The sequence below is a fragment of the Miniopterus natalensis genome, chromosome 14, assembly GCF_054644295.1.
Source record: "Miniopterus natalensis isolate mMinNat1 chromosome 14, mMinNat1.hap1, whole genome shotgun sequence".
In the NCBI taxonomy this organism is placed as follows: domain Eukaryota; kingdom Metazoa; phylum Chordata; class Mammalia; order Chiroptera; family Miniopteridae; genus Miniopterus; species Miniopterus natalensis.
This window is the reverse complement of record NC_142094.1, coordinates 9,783,095-9,805,299: the sequence shown is the minus strand read 5'-3', so window position 1 is coordinate 9,805,299 and position 22,205 is coordinate 9,783,095. Positions and strand designations below refer to the sequence as shown.

Genomic DNA, 22,205 nt, shown 5'->3' with positions numbered 1-22,205 from the left:
CCTCTTAAGCAAGGAGGAAAAGTGGAGACCACACAGAGACTGGTAGGAAGCCTGGAGGCACAAGAGGGCTGGTTGGGCTCCCACAGGCAGCAGCTGAAGGTCCAGAGGGAGATCTCAGCTGTGGGGGTTCCCACTGAGGACTCTGGGGTCTAAACCCTAGGTTGGGCTTCCCATCCTAGAGCAACAGAACTGAGAAAGTTGCCCACATAACATCCGGCTGTGAAAAGCAGTTGGATTTCTGCAAGCCAGGGAGAGACGGCTGGAAATGCAAGACCCCTCTTAAAGAGCCAACACACAAAGTTTCATGTGCAGCCACTTACTTTGGGCTCCAGCAGAGGGAGAGCAGAGTGGACTGGAGCTGTGTGAGGAGAATCTGGGGTTATGGGTTCTGGAGATAGAGCTCAGAGGGCACCCCTCTGGATTCCTGTGCTGAGTCATTCGCCCATAGTGCAGAGGATATCTTTCTCAAGCAGACATTTACCATCCAAGCAGTTTTGCCTGGTTGTGGGGGAAGCAGTTGCCCCACCCTGTTGGAAAACCTCTAGCCCCACCCTGTGGAGTTTCTACAGTCTGAGGCTCATTAAGAGACTGAATAACAATCAACCTCTGGGAGCTTTGAGTCTTTGCCTGATTTGCTTCTGGACCCAGGGCTTGGGAAAGCAGACCGTGGTGAACATCTTGGTCCTGTCCAAACATACCTGGTGCCAGCAGAGAAAACCACAAGGTGTGGAGAATAGAAAGCTTCAAACAGGATACTCAAGGCCAGTCACAAACAGTGTCTGACATTGGCCTGTACCAGAGACCATCCCAAAAGACTGTGAGTCCTAGAAGATCTACCTAATACTTAGAAAAAATCCAAACAGGCAGCCAAAATGAGGAGACAAAAAAAAAAAAAAAGTCCCAAATGAAAGAACAAGAGAATTCTCTAGAAGAAGAGCTAAATGAAATGGAGATAAGCAATCTATCAGATATAGGGTTCAGAATACTGATCATAAGAATGTTCAACAGCACAAGAAAAGAAATGAACACTATGAAGGAAATTAAGAAAGACATAGTAGAAATAAAAAATACATTGGAAGGAATAAACAGTAGATTAGGGGAAACTGAGGATCAGTGAATTAAAAGACAGGGTATAAAAAATCAATCAGAGAACCCAAAAGAAAACACAATTAAAAAACAGGAGGACATCCTAAGAGAGCTGTGGGACAACATGAAACATAACAATATTCGCATCACAGGAGTGCCAGAAAATGTAGAAAGTAAGCAAGGGTTAGAGAGCCTGATTGAAGAAATAATGGCAGACAGCCTTTCTCACCTGGTAAAGGAAAAATTCATGCAAGTTCAAGAGGTACAGAGAGTCCCAAGCAAGAAGAACCCAAAGAAGCCCATGCCCAGAAACATCATAATTAAAATACCAAAAATTTAAGACAGAGAATATTAAAGGCAGCAAGAGAAAAGCAATCTGTTACCTACAAAGGAGCTCCCATAAGGCTGTCAGCTGATTTCTCATCAGAAACTCTACAGGCTAGAAGGGAATGGCATGAAGTATTCAAGGAAATGAAAAGCAAGGATCTGAAACCAAGGCTGCTCTATCCCACAAAGCTATCATTCAAAATAGATAGTGAAAGAAAGAGCTTCCCAGACAAAAAAAGGCTAAACTGGCCACCAAACTAGCATTGCAAGAAATGTTAAAGGGACTGCTGTAATAAGAAATAGAAATAGAAAGAAAAAGAAACATAGGCATAAAGAAATAAAATGGCAATAGATAAATACCAGTTAATAATAACCTTAAATATAAATGGATTAAATGCTCCAATCAAACGACATAGGGTAGCTGAATGGATAAGAAAACATGACCCAAATATATGCTGTCTACAAGAGACCCATCTCAGAACAAAAGACTCACACAGCCTGAAAATAAACTTCTGGAGGATTTTAGGGGAGAGATGGACAGAAATACAGTCACAGTAGGGACTTTAACACCCCACTGACTTTACTGGATAGATCATCTGGACAAAAAATCAACAAGGAAACAGTGACTCAAAATGACACACTAGATCAGATGGATTTAATTGACATTTACAGAATATTTCACCCCAAAGCTACAGAATATGCATTCTCCTCAAGTGCACTTGGGGCATTCTCAAAGATAGACCACATGTGAGGACACAAAACAAGACTCTACAAGTTCAAGAAGACTGCAATCATATCAAGCATCTTCTCAGACATTTACCCAATGGAATACTATGCAGCTATAAAAAAGAAGAGTCTCTTACCCTTTGAGACAGCAGGTGGGACCTGGAGAGTATTATGCTAAGTAAAATAAGCCAGTCAGAGAAAAACAAATATCACATGATCTCACTCATATGTAGAACCTAATGAACAAAATAAACAGATGAACAAAATAGATCCAGAGACATAGAAGCATGGAACAGACTGAGGGATCTCAGAGGGAAGGCGGGGGTGGGTGGGTGGGGAGAGATTAACCTAAGAGCTTATATGCATATATGCACAACCCATGGACACAGACAATAGTGTGGTGAAGGCCTGGAGGGGGGATGCAGGGTGAAGGGGATCAATGGGGGGGAAAGGGGACATTTGCAGTACTTTCTACAATAAAGATAAATTAAAACATTAAAAAACAAAAAAGAAATAAATTTGTGAGATTAGCCAGGTTTCCAAATACTGACATTAACTGTTGGTTCAGATCTTCAAAGGCCACTATTTTCCTTCCCAAGCTCCGCCACCCAACCCTCTTTAATTTTACCTGTTCCTAGTGCTGCACTAACTATAGGGTGGAATCCCAGATGCTTCCGGCAGCTGTGCATTATTAGTAAGAGATGGAGCTTTGTTATTAGATTGCATTTTATTATTTCCTTCAGCTCAACATGTACCTGATATTGAAGGGCTCTCCCTATGGATTTAGATTGAGACATACTGCGAATGAGGTGGTTTATTGTTTCTGTGGACCCAGTTTCCTTGCAGCCAGGTGAGAAATCCCAGCCTGTGCGGCGGAAGGACAGGCTGGCGTTGCCTTGCTCTGACTGCTAGTGCTGGCGTCCATGGCCCAAATGGCTGCTTTTGTTTGCATCACCGAGTGGCGCCTGAGGCAGGTGCTGTTCTTGTCCCGAGGAGGAGATCAGTAGGCATTTAGCACGGCTACCCTGGCCTCTTGGCACAGAGGGTCTAGTTTTCCATCGCCTCCTGGAGAAACAAATAGATTTCTCCTGTGGCCAGCTCTACGTACAAGTTAATGTCATATAAGGACGCACCTGGCTTCCACAGGCATGTGGATGGTTAGCTGGCCTTTAAGAGAGCATTAATGGGTTGCAAAGGGTTTACTTCTGAGCAGAGTGAGGGAGGCCTGATGCCAGTCTGCCTGCCAGTAGCTCACCAGCAGAAAGAAAGCCTAAGAATATTGCTGACAATACCACGCACTGCTGGTGTAGCAACACTGTGTTACGAAGCCTACACAGATTAACCAAGTGAAGCAAAAGCTGTCTGAAGACAACTAATAATAAACACACGTTATTAAAATGCAACCCCCAAGCAACGCGTCACCTTATCTGAAGCCTAGGGCTAAAGCTCCATTTTCTTTTTTGTCCCTCTTCTGTTCCCAGCATTTGGGAAGAAGCCAAGGGCATCGGGCACCTCACTGTGTGGTTTAGGATGTGCTCGCTCACGTGCCATAGAGCACAGGCCTTAAGGAAGAATTTAAGGCTCAGGAAGAAACCAGTTTGAATCTGGGCATCACTTCAACTAGAATCGGAGGACACTTGAGAGAAGGCAAAATGCTGGGTGGACGGATTTACCAAATTCCAGGTCTTTGATGTTGCAGTGGAAGACGACTTCTCCATTCACCGTGAGCTCTACCACATTCCAGTCTTCTATCTTCTCTAGAATGACCTGGTGTCCATCTGCAGCCAGCACAGCTGGGAAAGAAAGAAGAAAGAAAGGGATCTGGGTGACAGGATAGACTCCCGGTTAACACGACAGGCAGCTTTCTCCTGGGTGGCAGCCGCTGGCCTGCTCTTCAGCTGCTCACGGCTGTAACTCGACCCTCCTGGTGGGCACCTACCTGGTGCTGGCCCAGTGGGCCCTCACCTTTGCTGAGCATAGCCATAGACCTGAGCATTTTGAGATTGGTTGCGATTGGATACAGACCCCTATGACCTGTGAAAATATGAGCTTTCTCTAGGAAAAGTTTTTGAGGTTTCCTTATAGAAACAATACCCAATGTTTTAGGGAATTTGGGAAATTAGGTATCTTCTTACCCTGCTGATGGAAATATAAATTTGTCACCTTTCTGGAGGACAACTTGACAGTACATGATAAAAACCTTAAAAGCCTAAAAAAATTAGATTTAAAAAATGATTCTAATCTCTGGCTCAGGAAATTGTACTTATAAGAAAGCTTCCTAAGGGAAAAAAATAAAAAATATATAAGCAGATTTTTTTCAACAAGAGATTTTGTTCTGTAGTTTTACAATTGCAAAATACTGTGAATAACTTACATGCCCAATAATAAGAGGGTGACCAAGTAGATAGCGGTAAGTCCATAGGATGAGATTTTATTTGGATATTTCAAAAAGTGTTTATAAATTTTTAACAGCAAGAAAAATATTTGTAATATAAGCAAAAATCAGTTTGCAGATAAACTATATATTCAATATTAATTAAAATATGTACATGTAAGAGAAAAAAAAGAAAATACCGAGTGATTATTAGAAAAAAGTGTTTTTTAAAAAGCACCTTGGGGACCTGCATTTTGCTTCTCACATTCAACAGCTCCTTCCTTAGAGAGCAGCTACAGAAGCCTGGTTCGGTTCATTCTCTGCCGGGGAAACGTGAGAGTGTGTGGGCTTAGCAGAAATGATGTGCCCTGAGCAGCCCGGAGCCCCAGTGTTTCCAGCATGTTTCCCCCCAGGTTTTTGGCGTGTTCACCTCCGACACCGGCGTTAGAGTTGGCCTGCCTCCTTTGGCAGTCTTCATGCGTCTGTGAGAATTTGAGTTAGGATGGAGAGAGAAATCAGATGGGGACATGTTTTTTAAAGTCTTAGCATTTCAATCAGTCTGACGTGGAGAAAAGCAGACAGTTTTGTCAGTTAATTGTATTTAATTACAGAGACAATTGCTTTTTCAAAATGTTGGCATGTCCACTTCACCTTTCAATCAGTTCAACAGCAGCAAGCCCCAACTGTGAACATTTTAATTGCGTGATTTTGATTTCACCTCTGGAAAGGAACTTCAGAAAGGAACTCAGCGAGGATCTCCATTAACAAGATAGCGCTCCTTGGGCACCCAGTGGTGGCCCTAATTGACTTTGCGTCAGCTAACCCACTCTCTACAGAACTCCTGCATCTTTCTGTTTGGCATAATTATGTTATTGTATCCCATTTAAATGTTTTGTTCTTAAATATCTTTGGAGGCAGGCACTCAGCTTGGACCAATGACTTGTTTAAATGAAGCAGACCACCCAGTTTGGAGTGGCCAGTGGTTCCTCTAGGAAGCACAGATCTCTACAGGCAGGGATTTCTGGGGATCACACACTCCCCCAGCAGCACCCTCTCAGGAGTGGGGAGGTGTAGCTGGAGAGGGAAAAGCTCCCAGTGGGTAGATAGGAGGCAATTCAGCCTCTGAGACCTTGGCTTTCCCTTTTCTGAATATGTTCATTGGAAATGTTGTTCAACGTGGTAGGAAAAATAGGGAACGAAACAGCTTCTCCACTCCCACTTACCCCCACCTCTGGGGGCTGGGGGCCAAGGCCTGGGATCTCTGGACAGGAAGGTGCAGGCGCTGTCTGGGGCTGGTCACAGTGAACGCAGTGTAAGTGAGGAGGGGTCTGCAGTGTGCACCCTGCGGCTGCTGTGACCTTTTCCCTCCGGCCCTGTCTGACCAAGCCTCATGCAGCACGTGAGCTTGGGACTTGTTTTATGAGAACAGTGGCACTCTTCATGGCAAGGTAGACCTAAGAAGCTGGATTTGATGTAATCAACCCACCCTATGGAAGCGGGGTCTGCATGAGAGGATGACGCCCAACAAGAACTCCTAAGAGATCAAATTACTCCTCCCTATAGCCTCTATATGGTCACAAAGCATAGGCTCTCGGGCATATGTCTCCCCCACTGACCACAACACCTTCTTAGTCCCCCAGGTGCCCGGGGTTAGTAAAGCTCATTGAACAAACAAGCTCATAATGGCGCTGGGCACCTCCAATGACTCTTTTGGACCCTGAGTGACCTAAGTCTGATTCTGGTTAAAGTGATAAGTCTCAGCGTCTAGGTCGTATATCACCCTCAGTATGCCCATCCCTTCTCATCAGCCCAGGACGCGTTGAGCCCTGAGGGTGGCCAGAGCAGGCTTAAGGGCTATAACTCGAAGAAGCACCAGAGTTCCTGCAGCTCATCCAAATGCCACCTTCTCTACATGGAGGACCCATTTGTTCCTGGGAACTGCCATGGAGTTGTCTATTCAAAGAAAGGTCAGATAAATATACTCCCTGCAACAAAGTCTTTGCAAAGGCGGTGGCTAAACTCCAGCATAAATCAACCAGGAGCTGTAAGGCCACCCGCAGAACGCCTGCTTCTTTGAAGTGGCGCCTCATTCGTCAAGTGGGATCAGGGTAAACTGAAGGGACACGGAAAAGCCTCCCTGTTCTCAGTGCCGGGGGAACCGTGCACCATCTGTGAATGATTTAAACGCTGCTGGCTAGGAAGTCAGGCAAACCGACCGGCAAGCACCTCCCGTCTCTGCTCCGCACAGAGGCAGCGCTGAGGGCCGTTAATGCGTGTGGCTCATGCACAGCTGCGGGTGGGTGGGTGGGTGCCACACAGAGCATCGTAACTCGGTAAGGCAGACGGGATTCTTATGGGTCAGCTTCAGTCCCTCTAGCTCCCTGTAGCAGGTCATCTGGGAGACCCAGGCACAGCAGGCAAAGGGCAACATGGCCAGGGGAATTGCTTAGAACTTTTTGTTAAGGATTAGTTTAGTTTCATCAGTATTGAGGCCATAGTAGAGACATTTTTGCTGAGCTATTATAATTCGTGGGTAATGAAGAAAGAACAAAAATGATCAGATTGCTTAAGGCACCGTAAGGTCAGGAAAGTTCAAACATTATTTCCAAAGCCAGCAGGGCTTCAGGAAATGATAAAGAGCTATAATTTTTAAAGAAACACACAGAATTCAGTTGCAGATTTTACAGACGAAGGTGTGCAGATGCACTGCTCTGTGCTTGGTGTGATGTACGGTTGATCTACAGTGGAGGGGAGGGTGGGACGGGAGGGTGGGACAGGGAGGGCGGGGCAGATGCTGTCTGCTCGGCTTCGGTTAACACTCTGGCACTTGTCACCGGCCCTCAGTAAATATTGCTGCCAGTATAATGGGAGTCATCATTCAGGAATATGCAAAGCTAATTTTAAAAATCAACCACCTGCTGATACCTTGCAATACTCAAGTCTCCCCCAACGGTAAAAATTCTCCCCTTGATCTCAAAACACTCCTCTCCTCCCCTCCTGTGAGAAGAGCTGCCTCTGCTCTTTGCTTCCTCTGCCCACTCCTTTGTCTCCTGCCCTCTAGGTCCTCAGCCCACCTTCTCCTGAACTTGTGTTCAGAGGTGAAAAGCCATCAGCATTCAGAGGCTCACCCAGTGCTCCCCTACCCCTCAGGAGATGGACGCTCTGACCCACCTCCTTTATTGCTTTAAAATACTTTTACTCTAAAATTTTATCAGGTTATAAATGTAACACAGACCTGCAATTTAAAGTAAAACCTTAAAAATTATAGAAACGGGCAAAAAATTTAAATCACCCATAATTCTCTCCCCTCCCCCCCTTTGTCTTATTCAGTAGAGGTGGGATCCCAATGTACATGAAATTCAGTAACATACTTTATTCCCTTAACACTGTGTCGTGGGGATCCCGCCCTGTCAATATACATAGACCTGCTGCATTCCATTTCATGTGACAAATGTACTGCAATTTATTCAGCCATCCCCTTCTCTAGTTGCTTCCAGAAAAATTTTCACTGTCACCAAGAACTGTAAAGGAAGAGCATGCCCCTGGTACATATGCACTGTGTGTGAGTGAGCGTGTGTATGTGTGTGTGTGTGTGTGTGTGTGTGTGTATGCGTGTGTGTGTCTAAAATTAGAAATGGAATAGCTGGATTCCACAGTATATGATTACATTTTGAGACAATGCCAAGTTGCCCTCCAAAGTTACCGTGCCAGGTACCCCCCACCTCAAGCCTTTGAGAACACTTTTTTCCAGGCCCTTCATCAGCCATGAGTTCATCCTTTTCTAGAGATAACTCCTGCTTAACAGTTTGGTGCCCATTAGCCATTTTCTTCTTGAAATTCTCTCTCATTCGCTTCCTATGCCTCCAGGTTCTTTCCTGCCTCAGCACCCTGCGAGGGACCACTGCCAATGTCCTGCTGTCTGCCTGGTTCTGCTTTTCCTGCTTCCTCTGCAGTCTCACCTCCTGTGGTTTTAGCATTCAGCTCCATGCAGGTTCATTTTAATATTTATTGATCTTTAAAATATGCCAGGCACAGTTCCAGAAACAGGGAATAGCAGAAAACAGAACAGAGAAGAATCCCTGCTCCCTTAGAGATTGACAGTAACACAGTCATAGTGAGGAATTTTAACAAACCACTGACATCAATGGATAGATCTTTTGAACAGAAAATCAACAAGGAAACAGAGCCTTAGATGACACACTAGATCAGATGGACTTAATTGATATCTTCAGAGCATTTCACCACAAAGCTGCAGAATATACATTCTTTTCAAGTGCACATGGAACATTTTCAAGAATAGACCACATATTAGGACACAACACAAGTCTCAGTAAGTTTAAGAGGATTGGAATCATATCAAGCATTTTCTCTGATCACAATGGTATGAAACTATGAAATCAATGACAAAAAGAAAAAACCCCGAAAACCACACAAACACATGAAGGTTAAATAACATGTTACTAAACAACAAATGGGCTAAAAATGAGACCAAGGAAAAAATCAAAAGATACCTTGAAATAAATGAAAATGAGAACAACTCCAAATATAAGGGACACAGCAAAAGCAGTCCTAAGAAGGGTATCCATAGCATTACAGGCCTGCCTCAAGAAACAAACTGATGGTTGCTAGATGAGAGTGGGATTAGGTATAAAAGGTGAAGGGATTACAAAGCACAAATTGTTAGTTGCAAAATACTCATAAGGATGTAAAGTACAGCACAGGAAGTATTGCCAATAATATTGTAATAACTATGTATGATGCCAGGTGGGAACTAGACTTATTTAGGGGGATAGCTTTATAAATTATATAAATGCCAAATTACTATACTGTACACCTGAAACTAATATAAAATAATATTGAATGTCAACTGTAAGGAATAAATTTTTAAAAAGGCAACTTTAAATAGGTAAGAAAGCATTGTAGCATCTTTGCCCTGGCCTTACCTCCTTCCTGGCTCGGTGGCAGCCCTTGTTCATAGTGTGAGCCCTGGTCCCTGTTTCCAGAGGGAGCATAGGAGACCTTATTTGTAAATTCTTGTTTGTCTGTTCTAACCTGTCTGGGGGCTACCTAAAGGATTGACACAAGATGCTCATCTTTGTTCCATCTAACTTGGAACTCACATAGAGTATGAGCAGAGCTCAAAAACATTGTAAGGCAAGTGGAAAATTTTTAGCTGTCTGGGAAAGGACTGTTGAGACATAAAATACATTTCATAAAGCTTGGGAGGAAAAGCTGGGGAGAGAGTTTCTTTAGGAAGTTAAAACATTTAAAAGCACTTGTGTAGACTGGAGAATTTAGAAAGCCAAGGCATGCCCAGAACAAGACACAAGTCCAGAAAAAACTTGAGGAGATCCTAAGATTTCTCACTGGTTGATCTATAGACTCAGTGAAAGCAGGAAGTAAAGGCTAAGGCATTGTAAATAGCTTAATTGAGTGTTAAAGTAATGTCTCAGTATAGAACAAATACACAAAGAACAGGAGAGGCTTTCATGTTTTGTTTTGATTTGTTTTAAGGCTACTGGCATTCACAGAGATCTCTGTTGAAACACTGGCTGAGCACAAGCTAAACCTTCAACAATTAAGAACAGCAAACTCTGGGGGCTGGGGGGAATCTGACTTCCAGAGTTACCACCTTATAATATTCGATTATCTGGTTTCCAACAAAAAATTAAAAAGCATATAAATAAACAGGTAAGTATTAGATATTCAAAGGAAAAAAATAAATTGATGAAAACTGTCTCTGAGGAGATCCAGACATTAGGCTTATTTTAAATGAACTATCTTAAATATGCTCAAAGACCAAAAGGAAACCATAGACAAACAGCTAAAGGAAACCAGGGAAATGAAGATGAATTAAATGAGAATATCAACAAAGGTAGAAATTCTTAAAGGAATCAATAGAAACTCTGAAGCTGAAAAATACAATACAGTAGTCTTCCCTTTTCTGTGGGAGATACATTCCAAGACCCCCAGTGGATTCCAGAAAGTGCAGATAGTAATAAACCCTACATATACTATATTTTTTCTATACATACATGCATATGTTAAAATTTAATTTATAAATTAGGCAGAGTAAGAGATTTACAACAATACCTAATAATAAAATAGAACATTATGACAATATACTATAATAAAACTTATGTGAATGTGGTCACTCGTTTCAGGGGATACCTTGCTGAGGTCTTCATATGGTCTCAGTGCTTTCTGGTGCAACAGTTGCCATCAATCAAAGCATGTTTTCTGTTCATGTCTTCCACCCACATTCTGATACTTTTTCCATCTTAACTGAGCACTTATCAGACACTGTGACTGTAACTTTTGCAGTTTGAAATGTCATAGGAAAACTAGCACAAATTTTGTTTCCCCTTTTCACAGAAAAAAGATGAAATGGAAGTAATCTGTCAACTGGACAAAGAGTTCAAAGTAATAGTCATAAAGATGCTCATAAAACTCTGCAGACAAGTGAATCAACTCAGTGAGAACTTCAACAAAGATAAAAATTATAAAAAAGAACTGAAGAATATAACAACTGAAATGAAAAATACACTGGAGGGAATAAACAGCAGATCAGATGATGCAGAAGAATGTATCGGCAATCAGGGAGACAAGATAGTGGAAATCACCTAATTGGAAGATTTAAAAATAATTTAAAAGAATGAGGATAGCATAAGAGACCTCTGGGACAGCACCAAACATACTAACATTCAAATCATAAGGTTTCCATAAGGAGAAGAGAGAGAAAGGCACAGAAAACCCATTTGAAAAAGTAATGGCTGAAAACTTCCCTAACCTGGCTAAGGAAACAGACATCCAAGTCCAGGAAGCACAGAGAGTCCCAAACAAGATGAATTCAAAGAGACTCACACCAAAACACATTACAATTAAGTTGTTAAAAGTTAAAGATAAAGAGGGAATCTTACAAATAGCAAGAGAAAAACAACTAGTTACATACAAAGGAATGCTCGTAAGACTATCAGCTGATTTTTCAACAGAAACTTTGCAGGCTAGAAGGGAATGGCATGATATATTCAACATGATGAAAGGGGAAAACCTACAACCAACAATGCTCTACCCAACAAGGTTATCATTTAGAATTGAAGGAGAGATCAAAATTTTCCCAGACAAGCAAAAGCTAAAGGAGTTCCTCACCACTAAACTGACATTACAATAAATGTTACAAATAATTCTTTACATGGAAAAGAAAAGGCCAAAGATAGAAATAAGAAAATATATGAAAGAAAAACATCTCACTAGTAAAGGCAAGTATATAATAAAGGTAATAGAACAACCACTTATAAATCTAGTATGAAAACAATTAAAATTACAATAAGTACATACTTATCAATAATTACTTTAGCCCAGTTGGGTTTGGCTCAGAGGTTGACCTAAGATCCAGGAGATCGAGATTTGATTACCAGTCAGGGCATATGCCTGGGGTTTCAGGCTTGATCCCCATCTGGGGGCTTGCAGGAGACAGCTAATCAATGACAACTCTCTCATCATTGATATTTCTCTCTCTTTCTCTCTCCCCATTCCTCTCTCTGAAATCAATAAAGATATATTAAAAAAAAAATAACTGATATATTAAATGTAAATGAACTAAGTGCTCCATGCAAAAGATACAGGATTACTGAATGGATTTAAAAAAAGAAGAAGACCCTTACATGTGTTGTCTCCATGAGACTCATTTCAGATCGAAAGACACACACAAGCTGAAAGTAAAGGGATGGAGAAAGATATTTCATGAAAATGGAAACAAAAAAGCTGGGATAGCAATACTTATATCAGAAATATTAGTCTTTAAAACAAAGGCTATAACAAGAGACAAAGAAGGACCCAGTAATTTAACTTCTGGAAACTTACCTGAATAAAATGAAACACTAATTTGAAACGATATATGCATCCCTGTGTTCACTGCAGCATTATTTACAATAAATAGCCAAGATATGGAAGCAACCTAGGTGTTCATCAATAAATGAGTGGATAAAGAAGTGGATATATGTGTGTGTGGGATATTACTCAGCCATGAAAACCAATAAAATCTTGCCATTTACAACAACATGGATGCACGTAGAGGGTATTATGCCAAGTGAAATAAGTCAGAGGAAGACAAATACTCTATTATTTCACTTATATGTGGAATCTGAAAAACTTAAATGGACAAACAAAACAAACAGACTCATAGATGCAGAAAAACTGATAGTTGCCAAAAGGTTGGGGGTGAGGGAAGGACAAAAGGTGAAGGGGATTAAGAGGTACAAACTTATAGTTATATAAGTCACGGGGATGAAAAGCACAGCACAGGGAATGCAGTCAATGATATCACAATAACTTTGTATGGTGATGGATACTGGACTTTTCATGGTGATCACTTTGTAAGGTATATAAATGTGAAATATCACTGTGTTGTACAACTGAATTACATTCCAAAATAAAAATTTAAAAATAAATAAATAAATAAAATGTACAAATTGTTCATTGAATTGTTTATTTCTGGAATATTCCATTTACTATTTTTGGACTATGGTTGATTGTAGAAAGTGAAACCACAGATAGGAGGGGACTACTAAAACTAAAAAGGAAAATTGTCTAGAGAGGTGATATAGTTGAACAGGTGAGCTGGTGTGGAGTGAGGTGAGTAGTGGCTGCTGTGTGGAGGCTGTGCATTAATAAATGTATCCATGGAGAACACTGAAAACTCAGAATTCAAAGTCCATTAAAAATTTAGAAACATACCTCTTACATGGAAACAAATCAATAAATTCTGGAATAACCTTGGACAATAGTTACAAAATTTATTATTATGAAATGGGTTTATGTATATTAATCAATAATAAGAACTTTCAAAAAATACTGGAGTGGTATCTTGGTCTGCTACAGATTTAGATACAGCAGATCTCAGGGAAACATTCACCAATTGAAATACATAGTCAGGAACAAAAATGACCTTACAAGTCGAGAAATTATAGAATGATGCACAGTGTCTCTAAAGAAGATGATATCAAAAGGAGCAATTTTATTTGTGTGCTTCTAAGCCACGGTGATGAAGGAATAATTTTGGAACAAATGATCTGAGAAAATTAACAAGTTTTTTCAGAGAAGATTATTGTAAAATCTAACTGGAAAACCCAAACTTTTCATTATTCAGGCGTGCCAAGGTACAGAAGTAGACAGCGGTATTGAGAATGACATGGTGTGTCAGAAAATACTAGTTGGGGCAGACTCCTTGTATGTGAAAGTCAAAGGATGAATCCTGGACCACCCAGCCACTTTGTGCTGTGCTGAAACGGTACGTCCACGAGTTGAGCTTATGCACATTCTCCCTCAGGTTAACTGAAAGGTAGCAGCAGATGAGTCCTTTTCCCATGACTCTACTTTTTGTGCAGAAAAGCCCAGATTCCAAATATTATGTCTATGCTCACTAAAGAACTGTACTTTTATCACTAAAGAATGACGTTTTACCACTACAGGATTTTTTTTTTAGTTCATATGACAAGTGAGGGAAATGATATAACTGATATTGCATTTCCCTTCATTTAAATCTAATCTAATACTCCAGTTGGTACTTTGAAACTACCATGAAGCTACCTAAAACTCAGAATCAGGTAGTGGAAATTGAATTTAGTTAGGAGTACATACATGGCTAGTGGTAAAATCATTATGAGAGGAAATGATTGTAAATTAACAGCTCTCATAATTAGCAAGTTTCGGTGATGCTATGTTATGAATTTTCAAGTAATTATGGAAAAAGTTAAACATTGCTAGTTGTAGACTCTGAGAAAGAAGATACCTACTAAAAAGGACTTCCAGTGGCTAACTGGGCTAAGGGTAAGAGATACTTCTTTTTTATAGCTGCATAGTATTCCATGGTGTAAATGTACCACAGCTTTTTTAGCCACTCTTCTACTGATGGACACTTGGGCTGTCTCCAGATCTTAGCTATTGTAAATTGTGTTGCTATAACCATAGGAGTGCATAGTTCTTTCTGATTGGTGTTTCGGGTTCCTTAGGAGATATTCCTGGAAGTGGGATCACTGGGTCAAATCGCAGTTCAATTTTTAATTTTTTGAGGAAATTCCATACAGCTTTCTATAGTGGCTGCATCAGTCTATGTTCCCATCAGCAATGTACTAGGGTTCCCTTTCCTCCACACCCTCACCAGCACTTGTTGTTTGTTGATTTGTTGATGGCAGCCATTCTGACAGGTGTGAAGTGATACCTCATTGTGGTTTTAATTTGCATCTCTCTGATGATTAGTGACTTTAAGCATTTTTTTATATGTCTCTTGGCCATCTCATGTCCTCTTTGGAAAAGTGTCTATTTAGGTCCTTTGCCCATTTTTTAATTGGATTGTTTGTCTTCCTTTTGTTAAGTTGTACAAGTTCCTTATATATTTTTGATATTAACCTGTTATCAGATGTGTCATTGGCAAATATGTTCTCCCATAGTGGGCTCCCTTTTTGTTTTGTTGATGGTTTCTTTCGCTGTGCAGAAGCCTTTATTTTGATGTTGTCCCATTGGTTTATTTTCTCCTTTGTTTTCCTTACCCTAGGAGATGTATCAGCAAACATATTGCTATGAGAGATGTCTGAGATTTTACTGCCTATGTTTTCTCCTAGGATTTTTATGGTTTCACGTCTTACATTTAAGTCTTTTATCCATTTTGAGTTTATTTTTGTGTATGACATAAGTTGGTGATCTAGTTTCATTTTTTTGCATGTGCCTGTCCAATTTTCCCACCATTTATTGAAGAGACTGTCTTTACTCCACTGTGTGCTCTTGCCTCCTTTGTCAAATATTAATTGAACATAATGGCTTGGGTCAATTTCTGGGTTCTTTGTTCTGTTCTGCTGATCTGTATGTCTGCTCTTATGCCAGCACCGGAATGTTTTGATTATAGTGGCTTTGTAGTATAACCTGATATCTGGTATTGTGATCCCTCCAACTGTGTTCTTTCTCAAGATAAGGTTATTATCTATTATCTAATAGATACTTATCTATTGCCATTTTAATTCTTCATGCCTATGTTTCTCTCTCTCTCTCTCTCTCTCTATTTCTACTTCTTATTATAGCAGTTCCTTTTACATTTCTTGCAATACTGGTTTGGTGGTAATAAACTCCTTTAGCTTTTTTTTTTTTTTTTGTCTGGTAAGCTTTTATTTCACTATCTAGCTTGAATGATAGTCTGGCTGGATAGAGTAGTCTTGGTTTCAGATCGTTGTTTTGCATTACCTTGAATACTTCATGCCATTCCCCTCTGGCCTGTAGAGTTTCTGATGAGAAGTCAGCTGACAGCCTTATGGGAGCTCCTTTGTGGGCAACAGATTGCTTTTCCCTTGCTGCCTTTAAGATTCTCACTTTGTCTTGAATTTTTGGCATTTTAATTATGATGTGTCTGGGCATGGGCCTCTTTGGATTCTTCCAGCTTGGGACTCTCTGTGCCTCCTGAACATGTGTGACTTTTTCCTTCACCAGGTTAGGAAAGTTTTCTGCTATTATTTCTTCAAACAAATTCTCTATCCCTTGCTTATTCTCTTCCTCTTCTGGTATCCCTATAATGAGAATATTGTTACATTTCATGTTGTCCCACAGCTCCTTTAAACTATCCTCCTGTTTTTTAATTGTTTTTTTCTTTTTGGATCTCTGATTGAGTGATTTTTTTTTTTCTACCCTGTCTTCTAATTCCTGATCTGATCCTCAGCTTTCTCTAATCTGCTGTTTATTCCTTCAGTGTGTTCTTTATTTCTGCTATATCATTTTTAATTTCCTCCATAGTTTCCATATCTTTGTTCATGCTGTTGAGCATCCTTACAATCAGTATTCTGAACTCTGTATCTGATAGATTGCTTATCTTCATTTCATTTAACTTTTCTTCTGGAGACATCTCTTTCATTTAGGGCTTTTTTTTTTTTTTTTTTTTTTTTGTATCCCCATTTTGCTTGCCTGTTTGGGTTTTTTTCTATGTATTAGGTAGATCTGTTAGGACTCTCAGTCTTTTTGGATTGTCTCTGGTTCAGGCCAATGTCAGAAGCTGGCATTGTGACTGGTCCTGAGTACCCTGTTTGGAGCTATCATCAACCCTCAGCTTGAGGTCTCCTGCTGGGGCTGGATATGGTTGGACAGGACCAAGATGCACACCAAAGTCTGCTTTTCCAATGCCTGGGTTCAGAAGCAGATCATGCAGACTCAAAGCACTCTGAAGTCTGCCTCTGTCTGCAGGCTGATTAACCTAATTCTCTTAATGAGCCTCAGGCTGTAGAAACTCCTCTGGGTAAGGTGAGTTTTCCAGCAAGGTGGGGCAATTGTCACCCTCCCCCCCATCAAAAGTAGCAAATTTTCTGCTGGAGAACGATGCCCTCTGCAGTATGGGGGAATTACTCAGCACAGGAATCCAGACAGGTACCTTCTGAGCTCTATCTCCAGAGCCCACAATCCTAGATTCTCCTCACACAGCTCCAGTCCACTCTGCTCTCCCTCTGCTGGAGCCCAAGGTGAGTGGCTACACATGACACTTTGTGTGTTGGCCCTATAAGAGGATGCCTGCAGTACTAGCCATTTCTCCCGGGCTGACAGAAACCCTGGTGCTTTTCACAGCCAGATGTTATGTGGGCACCTTTCTCAGTTCTGGTGCTCTTGGCTGGGAAGCCCAGCCTGGGATTTAGACCCCAGAGTCCTCAGTGGGAACCCCCCACAGCTGAGATATCCCTCCAGACCTTCAGTTGCTGCCTGCGGGAGCCCAGCCAGCCTTCTCGTGCCTCTGCATTTCCTACCAGTTTCTATGTGGTCTCTACTTTTCCTCCTTGGTTATGAGGGTGCTCTCCAGCTCACCTTCAGTTGCAGTTGATTATTCAGGATGTTTTTTCTATATTTTAGTTGTAATTCCAGTTTGGTCCTGAGAGAGTGTCAGTGTAGCTTCTACTCAGTCTGCCACCATTTTTAATCCTTCTGTCATTATTTTTAAAATAGGTTTTTAATTCCTTGCTCTCTCTCTTCTCCTTCTGGTATCCTGATGATGTGAATGTTGGTATGCTTGAAGTTGTCCCAGAGGCTCCTTACAGTATTGTAATTTTGTCTTCTTTTTTCCCCTGTTCTGATTAGGTATTTTCTGTTTCCTTATCTTCAAATCACTGATATGATCCTCTAATTTATCTACTCTACTGTTGATTCCTTGTAATGTATTCTTCATTTTAGTTAGTGTATTCTTCATTTCTGACTGGGTCTTTTTTATGTTTTCTGTCTTTTTGTTAAAGTTCTCATTAAGTTATTCTACTCTTCCTCTAAGTTCACTGAGCACCCTTATAACCAGTGTTTTGAACTCTGAATCTGATAGATTGCTCGTTCCCATTTTGATTAGTTATTTTTCTGGAGTTTTTGTTGGTTCTTTAATTTGGGACATGTGTCTTTATCACCTTATTTTGGCTGCCTCCCTGTGTTTGTTTCTATGGATCAAGGAGTGCTACTACATCTCCCAGTCTTAGTGGAGTGACCTTATGTAGTACAATCAAACTTCAGTTCTTGAATGTCTCCCAACTTGAACAGTTTGGCTCTTGACTAACTTTGTTCATGGAGTGTCTCAGTTGCCAAACAAAACTTTGATTCTTGACCCAACGACCTTTTCATGCTGATACCTGTATGATCAGTCACATGTCTCTCGGGTCACAAACAGGAGAGAATGTGTGAGTATGAGTCAGTTTACTGCTAAATCTTAAGTCATTAACCTCTCAGGAAATTGTGCTGTGAATATTTTCATGTTTTCTTGCTACTTTTTATTATTAAATATGTATAATAAGTCACCATGGGTCCTAAGAAGGTTAGTGATAGGGGCAAAGTGAAAAGAAAAGTTGTGAGAACAATAGAACTTAAAAAAGAAATAACTGCAAAATAGGATAGAGGTGCTCATGTGTCTGATTTGGTTACCTAGTATGGCATGGCAAAATCGACTTACCACAATTTTAAAGCATAAAGGGGCCACCAAGAGTGCTGATGTTGCTAAAGGTGAGAAAGTGCTCATGAAACAATGGTCACAGGCAATTAAAGAAATAAGAAAATTATTGTTGATTTGAATAAACAGAAAACAGTTAGCTGGTGAAAACTTTTTGGAGGCAATAGCTCTCAACATGAAAGTTAAATTCTAGTTTTTACATAAATTTTCATCTTTTTCTGTACATTTCATTTCCTTTTTGTTAAAGTTTCACATCCTTTTGTTTTTAAAGTGTTTACTTGTAGATTAAATGGTACATTAGACATGTACCATATATAAGGTTAAAATGGAATCATTTGGGGGTCTGGAACAGACGAATTCAATTTATATTATTTATAATGGCAAAAAATGCTTCTCTCTCTTTTTTTTTTTTTTGAAACAAATCACCTCTTGAACAGCCTTCTGGAATGAATTAAATTTGAGAAGTGAAGTTCCACTGTAGATCTCATGCAGCATCCCCTAGTCACCCGAGCTGAGAGCTCCAGGTGTGCTGTCCATTTTGGCTGTGTGCACACTCCTGGTGTAGTTGAGCCTTGATTGCTGTTGGCATATCAGTGGGATGGATTTTCCTCTAGGCTGATTGGCTGTGCATCCTGGCTGTGACCACTGTGAAGAATCAGCAGTGCAGGGGCCTACACCACAGAACAGAACTCACTTCACTAGGTCTCAGATACCTGCCAAGTCCACCCCTTGAGTGTGCTGCTTGTTGAGGTGGTTGGGTAGTGCTTCAGAATCTTCCGAAGCTGTCCACTGTATGAGCTGGTTCTGGAGCCTTCTGGGAGGTGTGGGTCAAGGTCAGCTGCCACCTGTGTCCTTCCCAGGGCCACCTGGCATGAGCTCCAAAGAAATCCACAAATGGCTGCTACTTATACTGGGCTTGGAGGTGCCTGGAAAAGCCCAAGCTGAGAATTACAGCCAGCAGCCTCTAGCACTGAGCTTGGAGTCACTTAGCAAGAGGTACAGGGCATGCTGACTTCAGGTGCTGCTTGTTTGAGAGGTTTAGGAAAGTTGGCATCATGAGCCAAGAGAGATCATTAATATGGAAATGCACTGGAAAGGGCTTGGGTGGGTCACAAGTTGGGTGAAGCTGGGTCTCTGGGAATCACCTGGGTAGGGCTAACAGTGTTGGGTTGATGGAAACTCAAATATGGTGCCTGTCTGCTAGCTCTGCTGGGGGAGGGCTCAGCAAAGGAACAATGGCCTCTGCCAGCACTTCTGTCTGGGAGAAAGTTGCCGCTCCAGCTCTCATCCCAAAGCCAGACAATTCCGTTCCTCCCATATGTCCCTGGCGCCTTTTAAGCTGCTGCCCCAGTGCTGGAGCTCAGAGTGAGTGAGACCTAGAAAGTCTGCGTGTGGGCCCTTTAAGAGGCTGGTGACTCCAGAAGACTTCATCTCACTCGGCGACAATCTCCGCTGGTTTTTATAGCCAGAAGTTCTGGAGATTTCTCTACCTGGCACTGGAACTCTGGGCTGAGGGTTCTGGTGTGGGGCTGGAACCTCTGGATTCTCAGCGGAACCTTGGCAGCTGAATTATTCCTCCTAATTTTTAATTGCCACATGTGGGTGTGGTGCCAGCCTGTTATGTGTCTCCACCCCTCCTGCCAGACTTGATGTGGTTTCTTCTTTATACCTTAGTTATAGGACTTTTGTTCAGCTAGATTTCAGGCAGTTCTGAATGATGGTTCTTCTGTAGTTTAGCTGTAATTTTGATGTGGTTTTGGGAGTTTCCAAGTACACCACCATCTTGATTGGAAGGCAGATCTACCTTATTTTTAAGGATATACTGTAGCTGCTTAGTCTCATCATGAAGACTCAGTGTCAGGCTCTCTTCTCATTCTATGTGTTCTTCCCAAGTCAATGACTCGTACCTTTCTATCTCCAGCACAGATTTTTTTTCTCTGAACTCCAGAACTGCAGGGCTGACTCAGAACCTCTACCTACATAGCTGAAAGCACATGAAGTTTAATGTCCAAGATGAGGCTTTGTTCCTCGGATGAACATCTTTGGTGTTCTCAATTTTAGTGTACAGACTTCCATCCATGAGCACTTGGCTCAAGCCAGACTAACTAGATCCAGAGAGCAGCCTCTTGACCCTTGCCTCCCCTCTACATTTATTTAGGGAATACCATTGCTTTTACTTCTTTATGGAAGCTACTGTCATGTCTCCCAAGGACCACTCCAACAGCCCCGACTTGTCTCCATGCTTCCATTCTTGACCCCCTTTAATCTGTTCTCACAGCAGCTACAGTTTTATCTCCCTGCCTAAAACTTTTCTATGGCCCTGTAGGATCTGGTCCCTGTCTACCTCTCCCACCTCATCTTCCCGTCAGTCCAACAAATACATCATTTGCTCATGTTTCCAGGGTCTACAGATATTAGTCCCTTAGTTTAGAATGCTCTTTCTTCTCTTTACATGATTACTTTCTCCTTACTCTTTAAAGCTGAACTAAAATATAATTGCAGCAAATAAATCTTTCCAGATCTTTCCCCTCTCCCCTCCAATTATGGCCAGTGGCAGGGCCCACTATGACTATGTTCCTCTGTCAGATTCCCCGCACTACTGTCAGTTAGTAGTCAGCAATGAGAAGGTTACTTCAAGGACATATATCTTTGTTCACCAGTATGTTCCAGGTATCTAGAAGAGTGTCTGACACATATTAGGTGCTCAATAAAGGTCTGTTGCATGAATAAACACGGGATAGACCCCCACCATTTTCCAGCCAGCCCTATGACCTTGGAAAAGTCACTTACCATTCCTGATCCTGTTTCCCACTGTGTAAAGCAGAGTATGTAATTCTTTCTATCCAGGTAACTTGTGTACACTGCCTGGCACCCAGTGGGCCCACAGAGCATGTTTGTTTGTTCGCATTCTTATACTGAAGCAGTGGAAGCCAGAGGAAGATACTAAATCATCCCAGGGTGGTGAAGGTTCAGGAAAGACTTTCCAGAGGAGGTGGCATTTAGTCTGATCTGAGGAAAGAAGGAGGTCTAGACAGAATCCACAACCTGCACAGATGCTCAGAGGCTAGGGTATACCTGGGCACACACAGGTTGGTGGCCCTTGGCGCTGGCGCTTGGCTGCCCACCTTGCAAGCCCTCCAGGCGGAAGGTGCGGTGCTCCACAGATAGGCCAACAGCACTGTATGGGCCATAGCGCAAGATGACCACCGCATTCTTGGGCATGGCTGGACCTCCTGCCAGGGCTATGATGCAACACACACTGCTAGGTAACTGCTCTTCAAGCCCTTAGGAGTGGGCGTGGCTGGGCGTGGTCGGAGTGGGTGAAGGTGGAGCTTGAGGATCCTCCATACCACTCTGCCTCCCCCCCCCCCAGTGCCTGGTGTAATGGGTGAGGGTGAGGAGTTTCCCTTCCTGGACACCTGCACCACCTTCTTCGTGCCCACTGCTGTGGTACACTGCCGGTGGTTGGAGATGACTTGCTTTAGTGACTCTCGCAGCCAGTTAAACATGGGATTTCAACCTGGTAGGGAAAATGTTGATAAATAACAACCGCCAATATTTAGAGCCAATTACAGAAAGTTTGTGTCAGCCAACACACTAACACTTTCCATATGTTATCTCATTTAATCATTTCACCATCCTTATAAAGTAGGTCATATTTTGTTATTTTGTATTTACAAAACTGAAGCTCAGAGGGGCCAAGTTACCTTCCCAGGCAATTCAGGGGTGCAGCATCAATTGGAAACCCTT

The 22,205-nt window shown here is 41.7% G+C and overlaps 1 protein-coding gene and 1 pseudogene across 1 annotated transcript; one reads left to right on the top strand and one right to left on the bottom strand.

Annotated features, from left to right (window-relative positions):
- Window positions 1-3,139: 3,139 nt before the first annotated feature.
- On the bottom strand, window positions 3,140-21,677 carry C14H10orf53 (chromosome 14 C10orf53 homolog). The gene is made up of 3 exons (XM_016200848.1): window positions 21,581-21,677; window positions 3,813-3,932; window positions 3,140-3,204 (listed from the first exon to the last, which is right to left on the bottom strand). The coding sequence occupies exons 1-3, from the start codon at window positions 21,675-21,677 to the stop codon at window positions 3,140-3,142; spliced, it is 282 nt and encodes a 93-aa protein (XP_016056334.1).
- On the top strand, window positions 13,183-13,960 carry LOC107527947 (caspase-3 pseudogene; annotated as a pseudogene).
- Window positions 21,678-22,205: the final 528 nt, after the last annotated feature.

Coding starts and splice junctions, on each gene's coding strand:
- C14H10orf53 (XM_016200848.1), bottom strand. CDS start 21,677: ATGCCCAAGAATGCGGTGGTCATCTTGCGCTATGGCCCATACAGTGCT. Junction 3,933..21,580: donor CCGCCTGGAGGGCTTGCAAG/GTGGGCAGCCAA, acceptor TTTCTTTCCCAG/CTGTGCTGGCTGCAGATGGA. Junction 3,205..3,812: donor CATCAAAGACCTGGAATTTG/GTAAATCCGTCC, acceptor TTGTTTCTCCAG/GAGGCGATGGAAAACTAGAC.